General features: G+C 39.4%; 1 protein-coding gene and 1 pseudogene across 13 annotated transcripts in view; both read left to right on the top strand.

The window, feature by feature from the left end:
- The window catches only part of Ppp1r9a (protein phosphatase 1 regulatory subunit 9A), a 326,880-nt gene that overhangs the window by 281,744 nt on the left and 25,616 nt on the right, over nucleotides 1–19,520 (top strand). For 10 of the 13 annotated variants that reach the window (XM_023716825.1, XM_023716821.1, XM_023716820.1 and 7 more), the window contains 2 exons: nucleotides 16,398–16,555; nucleotides 17,052–17,349. In XM_023716825.1, coding sequence (XP_023572593.1) covers nucleotides 16,398–16,555; nucleotides 17,052–17,349 — 456 coding nt within the window. The remainder of the gene's footprint in view (nucleotides 1–16,397; nucleotides 16,556–17,051; nucleotides 17,350–19,520) is intronic. The other 3 variants (XM_004632621.2, XM_004632620.2, XM_023716822.1) reach the window with 1 other exon arrangement.
- On the top strand, nucleotides 11,310–11,649 carry LOC105742396 (annotated as a pseudogene).

Below are 19,520 nucleotides of genomic sequence, written 5' to 3'. Positions count from 1 at the left end.
GTGTGACCAGGGAGGGTTACGCAGAGTACCTGACAATTTCTTCTCTTTTTAAATATCAACTATTCTGTGTATTAATTGTGGAAGTACAATTAAGGTACCGTATTTAATTTGTCTGGGTTTAGAAAAGTAAAATCACTATAACACAGTAAAATTTATGGTGCGAATGCAAGGATTAAAGACGTATTAAGTGTTTCGTGCCGTACCTGTCACGGAGCTCAGTGCTTATCATCACAGTAGCATCCTGATAGTAATGTGCACATGTCGTGTTGCTTACCCCTTACATCTTTTACATAGATTTCTACCAATAGGGTGGCTGATTTAAAGGTCAAATAATTTAAAAGCCCAAATAATACGTAGTGGAATAAAAATAAATCTATACTTAGTGACACTTAAATAAAACACTGAAGGCAACGCATAAATTCTGAAAGTATCCAGATATCAGAAATATCCAGGAACATTATACTGAAACCTCAGAGCAGTGACACTGGAAGAAGACAATAGAATGAGATGTTCAAAGTATTAAGAGAAATAGAACTGTCATTGTATTTACTTAAGAAAAGTTAAAGTTGAAATATAAGAAAACGAGGCATGGTGGCGCACACCTGTAATCTCACACTGTGGGAGGCTGAGACAAGAGGATCAAAAGTTTCAGCCCAGCATGGGCAGCGTAGCAACGTAACAACACCCGGTCTCATAATGAAAAACAGGGCTGGGAATATAGCTCAATACAGAGATCTGGGTTTAGCCCCTAGTGTCCAAAAAAGAAAAGAAATACATTTCAGACAAACAAAATATGATAGTTTCCCATCAATAGTTCCTCAGCAAAACTTCTAAAGATGTATTTCAGAAGGAAGGAAAATGATCCAGGAATGATCTAAGACTTAAGGTAGATTATTAAAAGAAAAGTTATACTGGCAACTATTAAATACCCTAAATGAAATATTAGCAAACTCAATCCGGAAACGTAACTTTAAAAATATAATTTATCGTGAGTAGCTTGTATCTGTACAAATTCCACAAAATTGGCTTAACTTTAGAAAATATACTTTTATTCTTCACACATTAACTAGAAGAAAACAAATGTAATTATCTCAGTGAGTGAAGACAAAAATTCAATAAAATTTAATACCTATTCATAATAATAAGTTTTAGCAAATGTTAAATATGGAGAATCTGCCTTAATTTGATATTGTGAGACTAATGAAAATCTTCATCAAACATAGTCATAAAATGTTAAAGGCAAAAGTTCCCTTTAAAGTTAAGAATACTGTTCATATTTCAGCACTGAATGTTCTGTTCATTCAGTATTGTTCTAAACGTCCTTATCTATCACTACAAAATGTACAAACTAGATAAAAATATTTGAATGTTACAAAGAATAGAATGGCACAAAATTGTCAGTATACAACCAGAAAGACATTGAATAAATGAAAATGAAAGCCTATTAGTTATGAAAATTTATAAAAATTAGCAAGGTAGATAGCTTAGGAATTGTTAGACATTACTCCCAACAGAAAACATAGTTTTTTTTATAAGACAGCATTTCTCAGCAGTCAGGGTTCCATCTCTGGTTCCACAGGCTGCGCCGGCCCCACCCAGGGGCGGACTGAGCCAGCGATGGAGTCCGGGCGTGGTGGCACACACCTGTAACCCCAGCACTGGGGAGGCAGAAATCAGGAGGATCACTACAAGTCTGGGCTATGTAATATGAGACCCTGCACCCCCCAAAAAAAAACCCTATAAGAGCACTTACATTAGTAAATACTGATCAGTTCAGTGACCATTGAATAATTAAGTAAAAGATAATTGGGAAGACATTTTAAAAGATCTATATAAATAGCACTTATAAAAATGCCTTAACCTAAATCTCTGTCCCATACAGTTTCAGTCAATATCTGAACAAAGTTTTTATCTTTAAAATTTGATGTACTCATGCCAGCCCTGCCCCCGGGGCACACTGAGATGGCAGTTGGAGACTGGGCATGATGGTGCATCCCTGTAATCCCAGCTCTTGGGAAACTGTAAACAGGCAGATTGCTATGAGTCCACTCTTGTAGTGAGACCTGAACACCTTGTAGGCCCTTCCCTAAAAAAATTCAAATAAATAAAATGAAATAAAATTTGATGTATTCTTTCTAAAGTATACTTGGATGAACATTTGGCCCCAATGATACTCCTTAGACAGACCAAGCTGAGCATCCTGCTCTTTCAGACACTAAGCGTCATTATGAAATAAAAAGGACAGAGACAGTGGTGTGATCCCAGCAGCTGACAAGTGTGCTGGTCCAATAGAGAAGAAAGTCCTGAAGTCCATTGACATGTTTGTGTCATGGTAAAAATGCTACATACCTACTCCGCGGATCTGAGCATATCTAACACACGGGGCTGGGAAAAGTGATGTATCTCAGGGAAGCAGATCTCACTGGAGCCATACCACGTCATCGTGAGGTAGAAGTACTACATGTTAAAGGCAAAGATAATATTTAAAAGTTTTAGGAAAATGTATGCAGTGTTTATTTGATTTCTAAATTGTGCAAGTTCTAAATCATAACAAAAATTTAGTAAATTTGACCTCAATAATAAGAAAATTTGATCATCAAAAAATGCAGTATCTAGAAAAAGCTCAAAATTTATAGATGAGTTTTGTAGCACATATCTAAAAATGCATATTGCTGTTTGGGATATACTATTATCTAGATATAGTGATGTCTCAAGTGAATTATAAGAAAGCACAAGTAACACTAGAAAATAGGCAAAATATATAAATAAGCAGATCACAAATGAGAAATCCCAAGGATTAATAAACATAAATGTACATTCATACTCTTTAGCAAAAATGAAATGATTGGCAGAGATAATGTTTCATAGAAATATGTGATAGCTCCTATGTGGCAGGAAAGGAAAATCCATACAGGTGGGATTTTTTTTTTAAATAGGATATTACCCAGTGAAATGGAAGACGTGCAAATTCTGTGGCCCGACACCTTCACCTTGAGGTGTGTTCACCATCCGTAAGCTCTTGCTAAGAACCATGAAGAGCTGCGTTCAGAGCTGTTAACCAGTGGGGCTAGGAACGCAATTCGGAGTAGTCACCATGAAATGTGAATTGACCCTAATCACATTTTTCAACACAAGGATGAACAAACAAAAGTACAGTTTGCAGAAATATCACCACAGGTGAAGTTTACAAGGAAGGAAAACTAGTCAATATATCCTTTAGGATCCATTTGTGGAAAACTAGGAGCAAAAGCAGGAGCCTACTGTTGGAAGTGTGGACAGAGAAGACTTTGAAAACACTATTTTATTGTTTAGGCTGGATAGAAGTCCATGAGTGCGTTCTGCCTTTTCATTTTCCACATGACAAACACATATAACACATATACTTTTGTAAAAACAGAATATTTTAAAATAGATTTTTTTTAAAGTAAAATCGTTGGAGAGTAAGAAAGAGGAAACCTATACACAAAGCTTAGGCTTAAAATATTAATTTAAGGTTTAGTTAGAAAAAAGTCCAGCCTCAGCCAGATACTCATATGGGCAGGATGGTTCCTGAGGTCACTGAACTCTTGCACAAAATCATTTTCCTTGTCTTTTTCCTGTGTCTTGAGCCTCAATGTCAGTACTCTTCAGATATCCGTAGGTTTGAGGCCAAGTGGGCTACGTCCCACTGCATATCCTGATAGTGTGAGAGAGTACATTAAGTGTTGGGAGACCAGAATTTTAAAACAAGGTTAAAGCATGATTAAAGCCAGAAGTCATTAAGTGGAAAGTCATTTTTTAAAAAGTGAACCCATGCACTACTTTATTGGCAGTGTCTCACACAAGAGTAGACTCAGGGCAGTGAGGTGATTATTCCCAGTTGACACATTAAATTTGGGGCAGGGAAAATTCTGGAGTAGATTTGAGTTTTTTAAAATCGTGCACACAGGTAACATTTTTTGTAAATTTTAGCAATTTTCTTTTTTCTTCTGTACAACTTATTCTATATTCTTTTTAATCCCCAATAAATAATTTTGGCTGTGAAATGTTAACAAATTTCACTACATTTCCTGCTAAATCACTATGGAAAATTTTAATGAACAAGCCAAATGAATGAGAAATCAGAATTTATTATTTTCTGGCATATCATTAAATTCAGAATCTTTCCTTTTACTCACTAAAGCAAAGGACCTAGGGGTTTTTGGGGGCTTTTTGTTTTTAATCTAATATTCTTCAAGTTTTGAATCTCTCTACATATAAATCATTAAAAATTTCCTTGATGGATCCAAATCCGTGAGACATCCAACTGGGTTTTCAGTTGCAAACGCAGAGTTCCACTTGGCTCACCTCCCCTTGGCTCCCACTTTCCTGCTTTCCTGGGGGTTTCATAGCTCCCAGGGGCCGCCAGAACCTCCAGCAGCCTGAGTACCATCAGCACCAGAAGACATCTGTGGTTGGTCTCCTGGGAAACACAGTCCTCTTGTCAAGGTTTTTTACTGAGGAATTTTCTTTTCATCTTAGGAAAATTAGACTTCTTCATGTTTTTTTTTTTAGTTTTGAATTTTATTTGTCTTTAATAAGACTATGAGGTACATTATGTACTTCTGGAAGTAAAGATAATTTTAACTCAAATATAGGTGATTCCTTCTGAAAGAAACTTCATAACACAGATGTATTCGGAAGTACTTCTTACAGTTAGGTGATGATCTAGTTTGTCCAGGAATTCTGTTTACATAGATTGGAAGAGAGTCATCTCCCTATGCTAGGGTAAAATGCACTGAAAGAATAGGCAGAGAAGTAGAAGTGCCTAAGGGTAGAAAGAAGATGCGTCAGTGGCCTGGTCTTCAAGGCCTCGTGAAGGTTCCTGACAAGTAAGAGGGCAACAGGATCAGTCATAGAGATGGAAGCATCTGAAGGTTAAACCCAAACTAGAGAGAAATAGCTGTTTCGAGAGTTAGGACCAGAATATTCTCTTCAGTATGGTTGTGAAAAAAGCCAGCCATACTGGTTCACAGTTGTGCTATCAAGATCCTGAAAGGCTTTTCTATTAATGTAGGAACCTAATCATCAAGTTATGCCTTCTTTGAAGGAGACATGGAGTAATTTGCTCCAATAGCATATGGTAATTATGTCTTAAGCCCTGTAAAAATAAAGGCTTGTAAGAAAACTAAAGAACCATTAGAACCTGGGTGTAGGAGCACATGATTTAATCCTAGAAGTCTAGGGAACTGAGGTGGGAGAATTGGAATTTCAGGACCAGGCTGAGTGACTTAAGCAAGTCCTGTATCAAAATGACACGAGTGAATGAATCAGTGAAAGAATGGGGCTGTAGCTGAGGTCAGAGGGGAAAATACATACTCTAGTGGGGAAAAATGGGATAATATTCTTGCTTGTGAGCTTTCTGATAAAAGCCAGGAACTTTGAACACTAAAAAAAGTCATTCTGGTCTATATTTTGATTTTACTTTTTTTTTTTTTTAGGTACCAGGGATTGAACTCAGGACCTTGTACTTGATAGGAAAGTGCTTACCCTACTGAGCTATCTCCCTGGCCCTATATTTTGATTTTAAAGTCATGTTTGTTTGCTCCAGTTACCCTATCAAAAACCTAGTTCTTTAAGTTTCAAATTTTGATTTGTAAGTCACTGAAGAGACTTTTAAATCGTATTTCCTATTTACAAACTGGGCTAATCACCTACAAGCATTTAAAAATGCCTTATAAATTTGTTACTTGATTTCATTTTAAGTACTATTATTAGCAGACTTAGTCTTACCAAGCACTTAAGAGCTTCACGTTATCTATTGCAAGTATATTTCCTTATAAGAATTGGGAACCCTAAAGTTTCTTAAATTTTCTAATGCTGTTTATAACCAAATCTTCCCATGAATAACCAAATCTTCCCATGTATAACCAAATCTTTGAGAGATACATACTTTACATCTAGGAAAACAGATCCCATCTCAGGTAACTTCAAATACTTCCTATCCTAATCAAAAAAGCTATTGTGTATGAAGGGGGCAGGTTCTGCTCAGCATGATAGCTAGAGATTTGTGCAGAGAAACTGATTCAGTTGTTCAAGGCACTCTGAATGAAAACACCTTTTTATTGTTGCTACATTGAAGGCTCTCCACCATCTAGAAGAAATTTACAAATCCCACTTCTCAAGACCCAAACTATGTGTGACTTGACCATTCTACTCCAGAAGTCCACAGGACCTCAACAATTAGGATTTGAGAAGACGTTTTTATATTTTTGGCTTTTAGGCTATACAGATCTCTTCTGTGAGATTTTAAAGATGGGTTATATTGAAAGAATCATGAGATATTTGATCCTTTATCATATAAATCTAAGTTCTCTATCTTGCATATTATCAAAATCTAGCACTCTTATAAGAGATTGGAATTATATTTGATTGAATTTAGGACTCCTCACATGATTCTGCTGACTGGCAACCACCACCCCTCTAGTACTCTATTGGCACTAATGCAGGTGAAATACAGCTGTTAACCTGTTCAGTGTGAAATGTGCCAAGTGTGTTGTCCCACAACAAGGGATGAAGTCAAAAACCAAAAGAAGCAGGAGGGTGTTACTAGAAATAAGGGGAGCAGAAGAGTGCCTGGGCTTCCAAGGGGCTCTCAGATGGGATGGACACTGAAGCCTTTTGTCAGGGTAATTGATACAGCAAAGTCGTTATGTGGGTGTAATGTGGGTCACACTACAGTCATCCTATAGGATTGTAAGTATAGCTCCTTAGCTGATAGTGGTCTGATAGGGAAGCAGGTCGTGTAGTAAGTGTACGTGAGAAGAGCTGGGGCATTAAGGGAACAGATGGGTCCAGGTGCTCTGGGCATCCGTCCACCTGGGAGATTTATACCTATCTTGACTTAATGGTGTAGGTAGTATAATTTACGACATAATCCCAAATCATTGTTTATCCCTTAGGATAAGCAGATAGGCATGGCCATTCCACCTTTATCTTGGACCTGGATTCCTTCAGATGTGCCACCAGCCACAATTCTGATATCTTTATTTTTTCTTCATTTTATTCCATTTATTTTTTCCAGGGACATCTAGTCCCACACTGACTATGTATTTATTTCTGTTTAACTTAGCTGCCTATAATAGCATTACTAAAGAGTTGTTTCTGAAATGCTGTTTCCACCAATGCAGGACTAAAGACATTGGGTACATTGGAAAAGCACTCCACAAAATGATCAAATTATGTTTCCAGCACCATACAGATAGTTTTGATACTGTGTTTATGAATAAAAAGGAACAAAGAAATTCCTTAATGTTCTTTCATCTGTTAGCAAATGCAATGTAGTTCATACACAGTGAATTTAAATCTAATTAAAAGATTAAAAATAATTATCAACTTTTTTGATATGGTAAGAAATTAGTTTCCTAGAAAACTGCATAACTACTAGTTGGAGTACAAATTTAGCAGCGGTTAAGTAGCTATAAAGAAACTATTAATAGAATTCAGAGTGAAAGTTGCCTGGGTATACCCAGGACTATCTGGGTATATTCCTAACCCAGACGCTAAGATAGCATGGGTAGCAGTTGGATACTTCGTCTCGATCACAGATGACTCTGCACGTTTTCTTTATATAGGACTAAAGCAGATTAGTAATTGAAGCCAAGCCCTAGCAACTTATTCAGCCCAAATGATGTAGCGTTAGTACAGTGACAAGTCAGGCAGGTGAAAAGCTCCAGCTAGAGGTGTAAGGAAAGAACAGCCTGGTCCTGTGGGGACAGCTTGTGGTCCATGGACTCTGACAAAGTTCCATAGGCCCCCATCATCTTCTGGAAATACCGAATAGCAGGGCTGCTCAAACTAGAATGAAATTAAGACGTCTTTGAAGAAAAATGTACCAAATATGTGGATCGTTTTTCTCTTTTTTAATTAATTCGAAATTTATAAGTAAATGTTAATGCAAAAATTACACAAAAAAATACATAACATAAAAAGTTTTAACATTACAAGTAAGATTAAGCTCCCTTTTGACCAACATCTTCTAGTCTAACACTCTTGTAGGAAGTATGTCATGCAGCGTTCTTATATAATCATATGTATATATTTACCATTAGAAAATCTATTTAATGTTGCTTCTTTTTAAATACTTTAAATGAATGTACATATCATTCTAGAACCTGCTCTACTCAATTTCTTGTTCATCTCTTCATGTCCGTATATAAAGACATTATTGAGTGCTTATTATGTGGCAATCACTCTTGCAAGCACTGCTAGATCTATTAATGCATTTAATCTTCATAACAATGCTGCGGATTGTGTTGTGTCATTATCATTCCTGTTTTGTGGCTGAGATCCTGAGGGACCCCTGAGAGGTTAGGCAAATCGCTCACTTCCCTGGCAGAGCTGCTGGTTGTGGATTCTATTCAGGGAAGACCGACTCGGTCTTCTCTCAGGGTGACTCTGTGCCACTGCTTCTCCAAGATGCGTAGACCTGCCCCCTGAGCACAGCACGTGTTCAGCTGAATCCCAGTGGGTCCATCCCTAGGAACTTAACAGTGGCTGAACGATACACAGATCCCATTTAAGTGTTTGAATGCCACTGAGTGCTTCCTTATACTTGGCTTTCCAGCTGACACTTGCCCAACTAAGGTGTGGCTGGTTTTGAGGAGAATAAGGCACAGGAGAATGCGGAGGGGAGTACATTGTTATGGGGCTCCGCTCCCCTAGTTCACTTGCCTCTTGTGTCTGATCCTGCCCATTTACATCAAAAATAATGTCAGTCTAGAGAGAAAGCCTGACTGACTCACAGCATTACTATAGGGAACTAGTCTCTGGGTAATATGATATATAACATCCTAATTTCATAGAGCATTTTTCATAACAGCTGTTTAGACTATTATCAAATGCATTAAATTCTTTCAAAGGCTCAAATCTGAAATAATACTGAAACTAGGCTTACGACGATGCAGCTGAGCTTAGCCCCACTCAGGACAGCTGCCGTTAGCCCCTGTGCATCTCCTCTGAATGTGTCTGCCTGTATTTTGATCCACTAATGGCTGCTTCTCTTTGTATTTCTAGCTGCATTAGAGTCAGAGGTAGGCCCGGGGACTGAAAGGAAGAATACAAGCAGGCAGAGGACAGGAGGGAAGTGGTGCTTGTGGACAGCACAACAAGTGCACGAGACGGAGGAGGGAGAGCAAGAGCAGGCGTCTCGGCTTCAGGGCAGGGGTGCACTATTTAGATCTCTGTAGGGATGAATGCCACCGAGGGAACTTGGTCCCCCCAACCTTCACATCAGGCAGCACGTAACTTAGGAGCGTTGAGCCAGCCAAAAGTGGAGTCCTCCTGTTACAGGGCCATCTGTAAGACTGGCAGCTCTGTGTGTGTGTGTGTGTGTGTGTGTATGTGTGTGTGTGCGTGTGTGTACACGTGCGTGTGTGCGTGTGTGTGTGTGTGTGTGTGTGTGTGTGTGTGTGTGACTCTTCGGATACGCACAAAGCCAAATAAAATCCCTCAGTGTTTTCCTCTTGGTGCTGTGTACTTCAGTACTTCTGTGAGTTTGCAAAGTTAGCTCTTTACCTGTGTTTTTGTTCAGAAAATAAAATTTAAAAAGAAGATTCAAGGAAGGCAGAAGATTGTTTGTTTATACTGCAGAGGTGACTGTAAGTTTTGGGGAGCCTGGGCTTCTAGGCCTGAACTCTCTCTGTTCTCTCCCACAGATTTACTAGGGAGTACAAGGTAGTACACAGTCAGTGGCTTTCTTTGAGGCTGCTGCTTTTACACGCAGTGAAGTTGGGCCGGAATACCAGTGCTCCTTTCGGTTGTCATGTTACGCTTCTTACATTGTGCAGCAGAAGGAGATTGTTCGCGGTGGTCAAACAGATCACGTTTGTGCAGTGGGCAGCCTAAGGCTTGTGTGCATTCACCCCCTGCTTACACGTCGCTCTTCTAATCCTTCTAAAGATGTTCCTTGTGCTTTATTTGCCTTTCTGGTGTTTTTGTAGGTACATGTTTGCAGTGCCTGATGTACATATTCACCTTAAAGAGCAGCTGTACTTAACAGATCTTGATTCTTTTTCTTCCAGTTCCCCTCCCCACCTGCTACCTTCCTTTGTATCTAGATCCTCCTTCATTATTATTATATTCTTAGTCTTATTATATTCTAAGTCAGTGTTTGCCACATCAAATGATTATGTCCATTGTGGGTAGTGGGTACTACATGCACCTGGAACATCTTAATATCTTTTTAAAGCCCCTTCCATTCCCTTCACCCTCACCCTTGGTCTCTTGGTCCCCTTCCCACTGGCAAAAGATCTTTAACAGTCTTTTAGTTCGCTCTTTTTTTAAGAGTAGGAAGAGTTTATTGGGAGTAAGAAAGCTTCTGTCTGAGAGAGACATGGAGCCTGGAAAGCGGGCTGACCCTTTGCTCTTTATTCATGCTTTGGCTTTCTCATAGGAAAGAAACCGTATGGCATTTCAGTTTATGTGTCTGACTTACTGCACCTAACGTTATGTTTTCAAGGTGCATCTAGTTTTGCACAAATGTCTTGAATTTCTCCTTGATAGCTAAGTAGTGTTCCGTTATATATACTTAACTGTATTTTTGTTATGTATTTTTCTGTTAGTGAATATATATGGATTGCTTCTAAGGTTAGCCATTATGAATTGCACTGCTATAAACATTGAAATACATGTATCACTATAATATGGTATCTTTATTCTTTTGGGATGATATTTAGAAGGGGATAGTTGGCTCAGGTGGAATTTTTGTTTTTAGCTTGTGAGGCACCTTTGTACTGATTGCCACAACTGTACCACTTTATGTCCCTGCCAGCAGTCCAGGTGGTTCCTGCTTCACAGGAACCATGTCAGCACATGTGTTTTGGTATCCTAATTGCCAACTGCCATTTTTCTGGTGTAAGGTGGAATCTTAACATTTTAATTTGTACTTCTCTAAGGGGTGTTGAAGTGGAACTTTTTTCATGTGTTTATTGGCCATTTGTATTTTCTCTGAGTGTGTATATTCATTTCACTTGCTTGTTTTTTGATCAGGTCTTTTATTTTGGGGAGGCCTGAATTTTTGTAGTTGTTCTGATGTTACTGAGATTAGCTGTGCTCACTTTGGCAGCACATACTAAAATTGGAACGTGCAGAGTGAGCCCTCTATCCAAGGTGTGGCTGGCAGCGTGCTTCTGTTCTGTTGGTGGTCTCCTTTCCGGTGTAGGAGCTTTTGACTTTTATTGACCTCCTTGTCTATACCTATGACTTTAAGAATTTTACCTAGTTTATCTTTAAAATAGGTTAAGTATTTCTCTTATTTAAATCTTTGATCCATATTGATTTTAATTTAACACATGAGGCCCTGGCTCTTCCACCCTAGAACCATAGCCCAGTTCATCCATAACCTCGTGGAGAAGGCCCTGGTGCTAACGACTACTGCTGTGACTTCCTGGAAGCCCTGACTGGCCACGTTTTGGCATTATGCCAAGGTTGAGCTGGTTCTTCCAACCCCTGCTGAGATCCCTGCAGCTGTTCAGAGCCTGAAAAAACAGTCCATAGTGCTCCAGCTGGTAGCTTCAAACAGCTCACAGTAAAGGAAGCTGTGCTGAGTGGCTCGGTGGCCACTGAAGTATGGACGTGGTTTATATTGGAGAGATCATAGGCAAGCGTGGCAGCATAGGCTATGACGTTTGAATGTCTAACGTCTGATTATACTGGATTTAGTATTTAAGTGTTCCTGGACCACCTGTGATCAGAATTATCTGCTTTCTGAATAAAATGAGTTGTCAAAAAATAATTTAACACATGATAAAAGATATAGGTCTAGCTTTAATCTTCTGTATACCAATGTCAAATTTTCCTAGCACCATTTGCTACGGAGGCTATCTTTCCACTAGCATAGATTAGGCCCCATTGTCAAGTAATGGGATGTATGTGGGGTTGTTTCTGCATGCTCAGTTCCTTTCCACTGATCTACATGCCTGTCTTTGTTCTGATGCTATGCCATTTTTATTATGATAGCCTTGTAGAAGAATAACTTGCAAATTGGGTATTGTGATGCCTCTCACTCTGTTCTTCCTGTCTAAAACTGCTTTTACTATTCTGGGTCTTTCTGGTTCTACATGAACTTCGGGATTGTTTTCTCTAGCTTTCTGAGGAATGCTGAAGGTATTTTGATTTGGATTGTATTAAAGCTGTGTATCAGTTTGGGCCATTGTCTTACTTTTCTCATTGCTGAGACAAAATACCCAACCCCTGAAGTTAGAGGAAGAAAAGCTTCTTCTAACTCACAGTTTGCAGAGGCTTCAGATCACAGGTGGCTGGCTATAAGGCAGGTGACTTAGCAGCCAGCAGTGCAGCAGTGAGCGGAAGAGAGAGGCCGTGCCAGCCTCCTCTGTCCCCTGTGTGCTCCCGGGTACCCACGGCAGGGCTGGTAGCACTCACACCCAGGGCAGGCTTCCCATTGTCTGCTCCCAGAACTGTGCCAGCCTGTCCGTGGGCCTCTGTGTAGTGATCACATACCCTCCGTCCTGCACCACACACCTCATCCCTGCATCATGCCCTCCGGTCCAGCCCCCCGAAGAGCACGTCGATGACTGCATGAGGCTTTGGGGGCATCTAGACACACGCCATACCACCAGTTTTGACAGTATTTGTTCTGTCTACGAATGGGATATCTTTCTGCCTCTTTAGTTGAGTTGTATCTATTAATTCGGTTTTAGTTGAGGTTAATTTTTTTGGCTTTGGTGCTGAGGACCAAACCCAGAGTTTCTAGCTTTCTGGGCGTTTCTAGGCAAGCGTTCTGCCGCTGAGCTAAATCCTTAGCCCTCCACCTCTTTAAACTCCTTTTTATGAGTACTGTAGTTTTCAGGTTGGAGATCTTTCACTTCCTTATTTAGGTTAATTCCTAAGTCTTTAACTTTTCTTGATGCTACTGTAAATGGTATTGATTCTATAATTCCTTTCTCAGTTAATTAATGGTATACAGGAATATGATTGGTTTTTGTGTGCTAATTTTTTTTTTTTTTTTCTGAACCAGGAATCAAACTTAGGACCTCACACTTGTCAGGCATATGCAGTGCCACTGAGCTATATCCCTGGCCCTGTGTGCTGGTTCTGTATCCTGCTACATTGCTGAATTTCGTTACTAATTCTAGGAGTCTTTGGGTGAAGTTTTTAGGCCTTTTCTGTAGAACATACCATCTGCAAGTAATGATAATTTGACTTCATTCCTATACTCACCTCTTTTATATCTTTCTTGGTCTGATTGCTCCGGGTGATGTTTCAAGTATCGCCTGTGTTGGATAGGAGTGGTACTAGTGGTGCACTTGTCTTGTTCCTGTTTTTAGAGGCCAAGCTTTTAGTTTTTGCCTATACAATTGATATTACTTGTTTGGTCCTTCTGTACCTATTTTGTTTTTTCAGTGTTTTTCTCATGAATGGGTGTTGGATTTTGTCTAGGACTTTTTTTTTTTTTTTTTTTTGCACCTATTGTTGGAACCATGTGTATTTTTTTTTTCTGTGCCCATGTTTATGTCGATCTGTTAATTTGCATATGTTGAACCATCCTTGCAACCCTGGGATAGAACCCATGTGGCATCAGTGAATGATCCTTTTAATGAATTGCTGCATTCTGTTTGCAGTGTGTTATTGAGGACTTTTATATCTATGTTCCGAGTTGGGTGAAGGTGTTTCTTGCTTGCAGTGGGTGACAGAAAAGATGCTACAGGGATGTAGCATTCCCCAGTGTTTGGAGCAAAGCCCTCAATCACAGAGACTGTCCCAGAAGTCTACCCTCTGAGCACTACTTTGGTCCCTCCAGCTATCTGGGGATCTCTTGATGGCTATTCCCCACCACCGCTCCACGCACCCCCACCCCCCACCCCAGTTTCACCAATCTAGATATTTGCTTCCATCTGTGTGCTGTCTTTCAGATTAATTTTTGCCCTCACAGTGTGGGTACCTCTCCCTGTTTCAGAGTGCCTCTTTTTAGAGAGTCTTCTCAGGCACAGGCCTCCTCCAGTCAATTGTGTTGGTTCCCTTGCTTGTCCTTCACAGGTGTTCTAAAAGACGGTGTTCCTTCTCTTCCCAGTTTTTCCTAGCCTAAGTGCTGTGAAAGTGGAAATTTCTCAGCACTACTCCTTTTTTTTTGGTTGTTTTTAAAAACAGATTTTTGGGCTGCAGATATAACTCAGTGACACAACCATCTGCCTGGTCCTGAGTTTGCTTTCTGATACTGGAAAAAAAGAAAATTCCAGATTGGAATAAATTACTGGTTCATAGTCTATAGTCACTCTATAAAAGTGTTTGTATTTGCTTTGAGACCCTCAGAAACTGTTAATTGCAGGCAGTATGTTGTTAGCCACGTGAGAAGTGGTTTAAAGACACTACTTTTCACAATCCAGCAGACTCCATCTTTAATAGACAGAATTTCAGGTGTATATGCAAGTAGTGTGCACCCAGTTAGCTGCTGTTGGAGCACATGTATCACATTGTGCGTTGAGGTTGTCTGACAGCAAGACCAGGCCGATTGCTAGCAGCAATGGACCCAGGAGTCAGAATAAATTCTCTGTACCCTTAAGCCCTGCTAGTAAAGCCCCTCTCATTTCTCCTGCTTTATCTGTTCAGTTCTCAGTAATGGAGTAGCTGCTCTAGTCCTGGACATGAGCTGCTGTGCTGGCTCCTCATGGTTCAGGAAGGGAAGCATGTTGACAAAACTGCGAAGAGCATCTTCTTTGACTTTTTTTGGAACTGAGTAACCAAAACTATTATTAAGCCATCCAGACATAAATCATCTGAAAAGCAGTTCAGCTTCTTTTTCCATGTTCTCCAATAAACCTAACATATGGAAGTTTAATGACAATATTCATGAGTAACCTTTTGGAGGTCTGAATTTTTAGCCTAGTCAAGGCATGTATAGTTTTATAATCTAAAACACTGACTCATAATGGCATTAAAATACTGTAATAGTAGCTTTTTTTAAACTAGCTAATCAGGAGTGAACGGCCTGGTAGCCCAGGAGTCAACCCTCTAGAATAAGCGGTGACAGACCGTCAGCTAGCTGTGTAAGTGAGGGCAAGTCTTCCTGAGTTTTTTGAGCTTCTGGAGAGGGAAAAAACGCATACTCACTGTGTTTCTCAGGGGTTGTCATGGAGGACAAATGAGGGGGCATACATGGCAGAGGTTGTGCTGTGGAGCGTGCGACCAGACATGAGACAGCAAAGGCGCCAGCATGTTCACTGCAGCGTCTCTGATATGTTATGACTTCCATCTCTGTGGCATTCTGCGTTCTGTATGTAAACAGACTTTGTCTCAATTATCACAACTAATGAACTCTTAACGGGCGGCTGCAAATACAGATTTTATTAGGAGGAAATTAAAGTGATGGAGGAGATGATTTTTCCTCCTTTGGCATAAAAAGTAAAGAGACTAATTAGAAAATATCTAGTTCTTCATACATACTTGAGTGGTCTGACTTTTCTGAATATTCATTATTCATTAAAGTATAGAAAATAAAAAGTCAAACTTTCTGTAAATATTGTCATTCAGCAGCTGTATCTCCTGGGCAAATTTATATTTAATTTTATTTCTTGGCACCTTTGGACAAGTGCTTGGTCTCATAAATAAAAGAGGCACAATTTAAAATGCTTTCATGTTTTGATTTTTAACATATTTAGAATACAGTGCTACCAAAAAAGAAGGCCTAAGCTAATGACATTGTGAGAAAGTGCTTCATTTAATTAGTACAGTACACTCTAGTTTTCTGAAATGTCATTATCATATTTTTAATAATGTAAACCTAGAAATGCTTAATTAATAATTTTTAAACATAGCTTCACTTAATGACTGACACTGTGAAGAGATAACCAGTTTTTCTTTTCAGTCGGTGCAGCAGTTCGAATGCAAGGCCTTGTGCCTGCTGGGTAAGCCCTGTGTTACACCTCTGTGCCCCATTCCCAGCCATTAACTGCTTTATTTCTAAGGCTTGGTTACATGTGCAAATAAATGCAAGCAGAACATACTTTTCTTCAACACACACACAGGTGTATTTCTGGGTAAACTTTCCTTATGCATCCTCTTTCGAATGATCTGAGATCTTCCCACATTGGTCCGTCTTCCCTCATATCTGTGGTCAGGAGCCATCCTGGTGTACATACTCATAAGCAAATGAAGTCATACTTTTTTTATAATTATTTTGTAGAAAGCTTTTATGCTCTTTGGATGTGAACTTTTATTGTTATGTTGATCATCTTTAGCATTGTTTTATTCTTCTAGACCAGGTACATTTCTCTAAATTCCACTGATTTGTTACCTGCTGTGTATCAGGTTATCATGGTTGTCATCTGTTTCCTGATGTTAGAGATGTTGTTATCAATGTTGGTCCTTTTATCAGTCCTCTCCAAAACTTCCCTATTTTGTTTATTGTCATGTTTTTATCATAGACTTGAATGAAGCAGTTCCAGAGACAGAGCGCCTAGATTCCAAAGCACTGAAAACTCGTGCCCAGCTCTCTGTGAAGAACCGGCGCCAGAGGCCCACCAGGACGAGGCTGTATGACAGCGTCAGCTCCACAGATGGAGAAGACAGTCTGGAGCGAAAGGTGAGAGCCCATGACTGTTTTCAAGCCTGTATTGGGTGGTATTATTTTTGCTATAGTTTACTGGAAATAATGGTTATTTTACAAACAGAATCTATGCCCTAGATGGAAACAACTAGAGAAATTCATGTCTTTGTCTTCTGAATATGCAACTTGATATATTGTTGTAATTCAAATATTTTTTTCTACTCCTTCAGCATTCTAGCCAAGAGCATTATCCATACTGTCCTATTTCATGATGGTGCTTTTGATAATTAGCCATTGGATTTTATATAATGGGATATAGTGATTGATTAGATAAGCAGTGGTTTTTTATGTATCTTGGGTATCTGTGTTAGCTTTGTTTATATAATGAAGTGTTATGAACTATGTATCCTGGTTGGTAAACTGACAGACAAAATTCCTTTTCATGAGGATTCACTAAAAAAGGTCTTTTTATTTCAAAGTAAGTATTGTAGAGAACTTGCATAACCTCCTTTATAATCTCTTATATCAACAGCCTTCAGACAGTTTCTGTAACCACATGCATGTTACCAAATCATTCCTACCAAAGGGCCTGAGAACTTCCCCAGAGTCAGATTCTGGTGTTCCACCTCTCGAGCCAGTGGCTAGCCCCACACCCTTCTCGGCTGACCACATAGCTGAGGTCCAAGAAGAGCACCCACACCCGCAAGAGGAGCCTTTCTCCTCTGTCTGGGGAGACACTGCACTCTCTTCTCTGGCAAACTGTGAACATGATACGGAAGAATCTCCTTGCCTCCCTCAGGCCACCACCGAGAAAATAGTACAGGAAACAGGTATTGTTAACTTCTGGTTGTTCTACTTCTCCTTTGCCTAACTTTACTAGCAGCTCAATTTGTACAATTGAAAAAGTGGCTTTTGCTCATCATAAGTCCTGTGCTTTCCATTCACCTTATAGAATGAGAGAAATGCTCACTTCCGTGTATTTGGTTTCACGGTTTTCCTGTCAGCCTAGTATTCTTATCTCATTAGCGTTGCACAGATTTACTATTGAGGGAAATTATTCTGATGCTCTTCTAAAGAGTTTATAGAATAGCAGCCCATAGTTTCAGTAAACATAAACATTGTTATCTAGGGGAAAATGATAAGCTCAGAATTATGGATGTCATTATCAGTTAATTGATTTTTGTTTAGAGTAAATTTTGATAATGATGATTTATTTTGCTAAGCATGTGATAGTCCAACTATAGTAAAGTACTACAGGGAAGTTAGACAATTCGACTTTAAAATGGGCTTCTAGAATTATACCAGAATTTTATAGCAGTGTTGATAGGTTTTTGTCTTTTAATTCTATTTTCAAGTTTACAGAAGCAATAAATTCTTGTTTCATCAAGTTAGTATACAGAGGTTCTCTCAGTTTCTCCTCTCTCTTTGCTGGGACAAGTACCCAACACTCGAAATGAAGAAAGGAAAGGTTTATTTAGCTCACAGTTACTGAAGGTTTCAGTCTTTACTCGGCTGGTTCCAATGCAGAGCGACACATGGTAGAGAGCAGGCTTTCATGACAGCAGCAAAGAAGAGGAGCAAAAGGAGTGCAGCAGCTCAGGCAGCTAGCTAGCCTTTCTCCCTCCTTACACTGTAATGCAGATTACCTTCCCCAGGGCAGGTGCCGCACCCACACCCATGTTAATCAGTCACAAACTCCGGAAATTGCCCATGACTGCATGAGGCTTTGCGGGGTGACACCTTCACACAAACCACAACAGACGTGTAAAACATAGGTTCATTCTCTTCTTTCCTCATCTGATTTGCTTCTTCCAAAGTAACCAAGTAGATTTGATTATATCACTTCTTCCACCTGAATGAAATCTACACATTCACAATACTTTTTGGTATATATATATGTTTTCTTTGTGTACCCTTGTTACTTCTTTTTAACAAAATGAAATTCTAATCATAGTTCTCTGTCACCTTGCTTTACACATAATACCTATGGACATCCTTCTGTGGCAGTAGAAACAAATTTAAAAGACAGCAAGTCTGTGTAGATATATACATATAACCAAAAACAGTCCTGCACATGTCGGGTAAGAATAATGTACAAGAACACTCATAACAACCTTGTATACTAACAAAACCAGAAATAAATAAATTATAATGCACTTATATCATGCGTCTATGCAGCAGGAAACATGAAGGAAGTGATAAACTACACTAAAATATAACCTGACTTATGTGTGTAATGGAATAAAATATTAACAGGATAAAGCAAATACAGAAAATTGCATGTAGTGCTATGAGGTGAGAATGGGTATATGACCCAGAAATGCAGAAAGAGGTCGAGATTGTGAGTGGGAAAGAAGCCAGCCACCTGGGGCAGGAGGAGCCGGGGACAGGAATGGGGGTGGTGCACAGGAGGCCCAGTAAGTGGGAATTTAGCTTGTGTCTTGCTTATGTTTTGTGCCTATTTTTGAAATACTTTCAATTTCATTAGTCACTAACATAAAAAGGACTCCATGTACAAGATTATCAACTAGACTTCATTATACAAGTAGCTCCAAAGAATTTATTTTTAAAAAATGAAAAATAGGCTAAGGAAATAAGCTGTCCATTCTTTTAAGAGAAAATTCTCATTGTTTATAAAATATATAAAGTTATCAACCTCACTAATAACAAAAGATATCATTCAGATTATCTGTCCAATTGCCAGGTTAGGCAGATTACCAAATCTTCAAACTGGCATGTGAAGAGTTTTATCAGTAGTGCCCACTGTAATGTAGGTCACAGGTATACACTGCAGGTATGACTACACTGCTACATCTTTTTAAACTCCACACTAATGTTTCTGTACCAGATCAGACATCGCAATCTTTCACCTCACTGCCTTGTAGCTGTAGTGGGACTGCTGGCTCACTCTCGTCCCTAAGTCACGGTCAGCTGCAGTGCTGTGCTCACTGTCGCTCTCGTCCCTAAGTCACGGTCAGCTGCAGTGCTGTGCTCACTGTCG

This window comes from Octodon degus, unplaced genomic scaffold (assembly GCF_000260255.1).
Source record: "Octodon degus isolate 3935 unplaced genomic scaffold, OctDeg1.0 scaffold00050, whole genome shotgun sequence".
Taxonomy (NCBI): Eukaryota; Metazoa; Chordata; class Mammalia; order Rodentia; family Octodontidae; genus Octodon; species Octodon degus.
The sequence above is the reverse complement of the archived record's forward strand: the minus strand, read 5'-3'. Positions and strand labels throughout refer to the sequence as shown.